Source organism: Callionymus lyra, chromosome 3, assembly GCF_982586985.1.
Source record: "Callionymus lyra chromosome 3, fCalLyr1.hap1.1, whole genome shotgun sequence".
NCBI lineage: Eukaryota > Metazoa > Chordata > Actinopteri > Syngnathiformes > Callionymidae > Callionymus > Callionymus lyra.
In genome coordinates this window covers 15,253,758-15,254,892 of record NC_141820.1, presented here as the reverse complement: position 1 = coordinate 15,254,892, position 1,135 = coordinate 15,253,758, and the positions used below count along the sequence as shown (strand labels likewise).

General features: G+C 49.1%; 1 protein-coding gene across 1 annotated transcript in view; it reads right to left on the bottom strand.

Annotated features, from left to right (window-relative positions):
- The window catches only part of myf6 (myogenic factor 6), a 3,209-nt gene extending 2,434 nt beyond the window's left edge, over positions 1-775 (bottom strand). The window contains exon 1 of the mRNA XM_087785734.1: positions 142-775. Within this exon, the coding sequence (XP_087641860.1) occupies positions 142-735 (594 nt within the window). The 5' untranslated portion in view covers positions 736-775. The remainder of the gene's footprint in view (positions 1-141) is intronic.
- Positions 776-1,135: the final 360 nt, after the last annotated feature.

Here is a 1,135-nt window from a genome sequence, read left to right as displayed (position 1 = left end):
GTGACAATTCTACAAATGGAATGTCAGGTAACAAATAAAATATAATTTAATTAATAATATTATATTGTGAATGTGTGACGAGTGTATTAGTGTGAACGACACCTTTATTATTAAGTGAGTCCACCATGTGTTGTGTCTTACAGTGTGGTCGTTGACACGGTCGCTGTGGGAGGAGGATCCGGTCTTGCTGTCCTGCGCGTCCAGGCTCTGCAGCAGCTCCTGCAGCCTCTCGATGTAGCTGATGGCGCTGCGTAAAATCTCCACCTTGGGCAGCCTCTGGTTCGGGTTCGGTACCGTCTTCCTCTTGAGGGCGTCGAACGCCTCGTTGATCTTCTTCAGTCTCCTGCGCTCCCGCAGCGTGGCCGCCTTGCGTCGGTCGGTGGGCGCGGACTTCCTCTTGCAGATCTTGCAGGCCCACATGAGGCACTGGCCCTCGCAGTGCGCCCTCAGGCCCGGCGGGGCCAGGACGTGCTCCTCCTCCTCCTCCTCGCCGCCGCTGCTCTCCTCGCCGGTCTCGGACGGAGGGTGGTTCTCGTCCGTCTGACCGGGAGACAGCGGGCTGTCGTGGCCGTTGTAGAGAGGGGACATGCCGGACATGTCCAGGTGCTGGAGGGCCCCATGATCCGCGTCCTCCAAGTAGCGCAGATCGTTGAAAAGATAAGCGTTGGTCTCGAAAAGGTCCATCATATTGTTGCGACCCCTTCGACTCTGTTTTGACAAGTGTGACTGTGGCATTTAAAGAGAGAGACAGGGACACAAGTCAGGATTATTTTTAGATTTTTTTGAAACTCTAGACAAGTCTTTGGCTGCCACACTTACAGTGGCTACATTTGTGTGAGGCCCCCAGAACTACTTGATTTTTTAAATTTAATTGTGTGTTTTACTTAACAGTGAGTCTGAAAAAGTGGACAAAACTCTTATTTGTGTGCTGTTTTCTGCGCACATAGTTGGTTTTCAGTTTAATTTTTTTTTATTTTAAGTGACCATTTAAAAACTAATTATACATCTTATGTCTTCTTTAGGCTCTATGGCCCCTCAAAGTCATTATATTCACAAATTATAATGTGGCCCCTCGGCCGGGGGTGTTCAACCTTTTTTAATGTCTGTACTACATTCACGTACCGACCTTCAGATT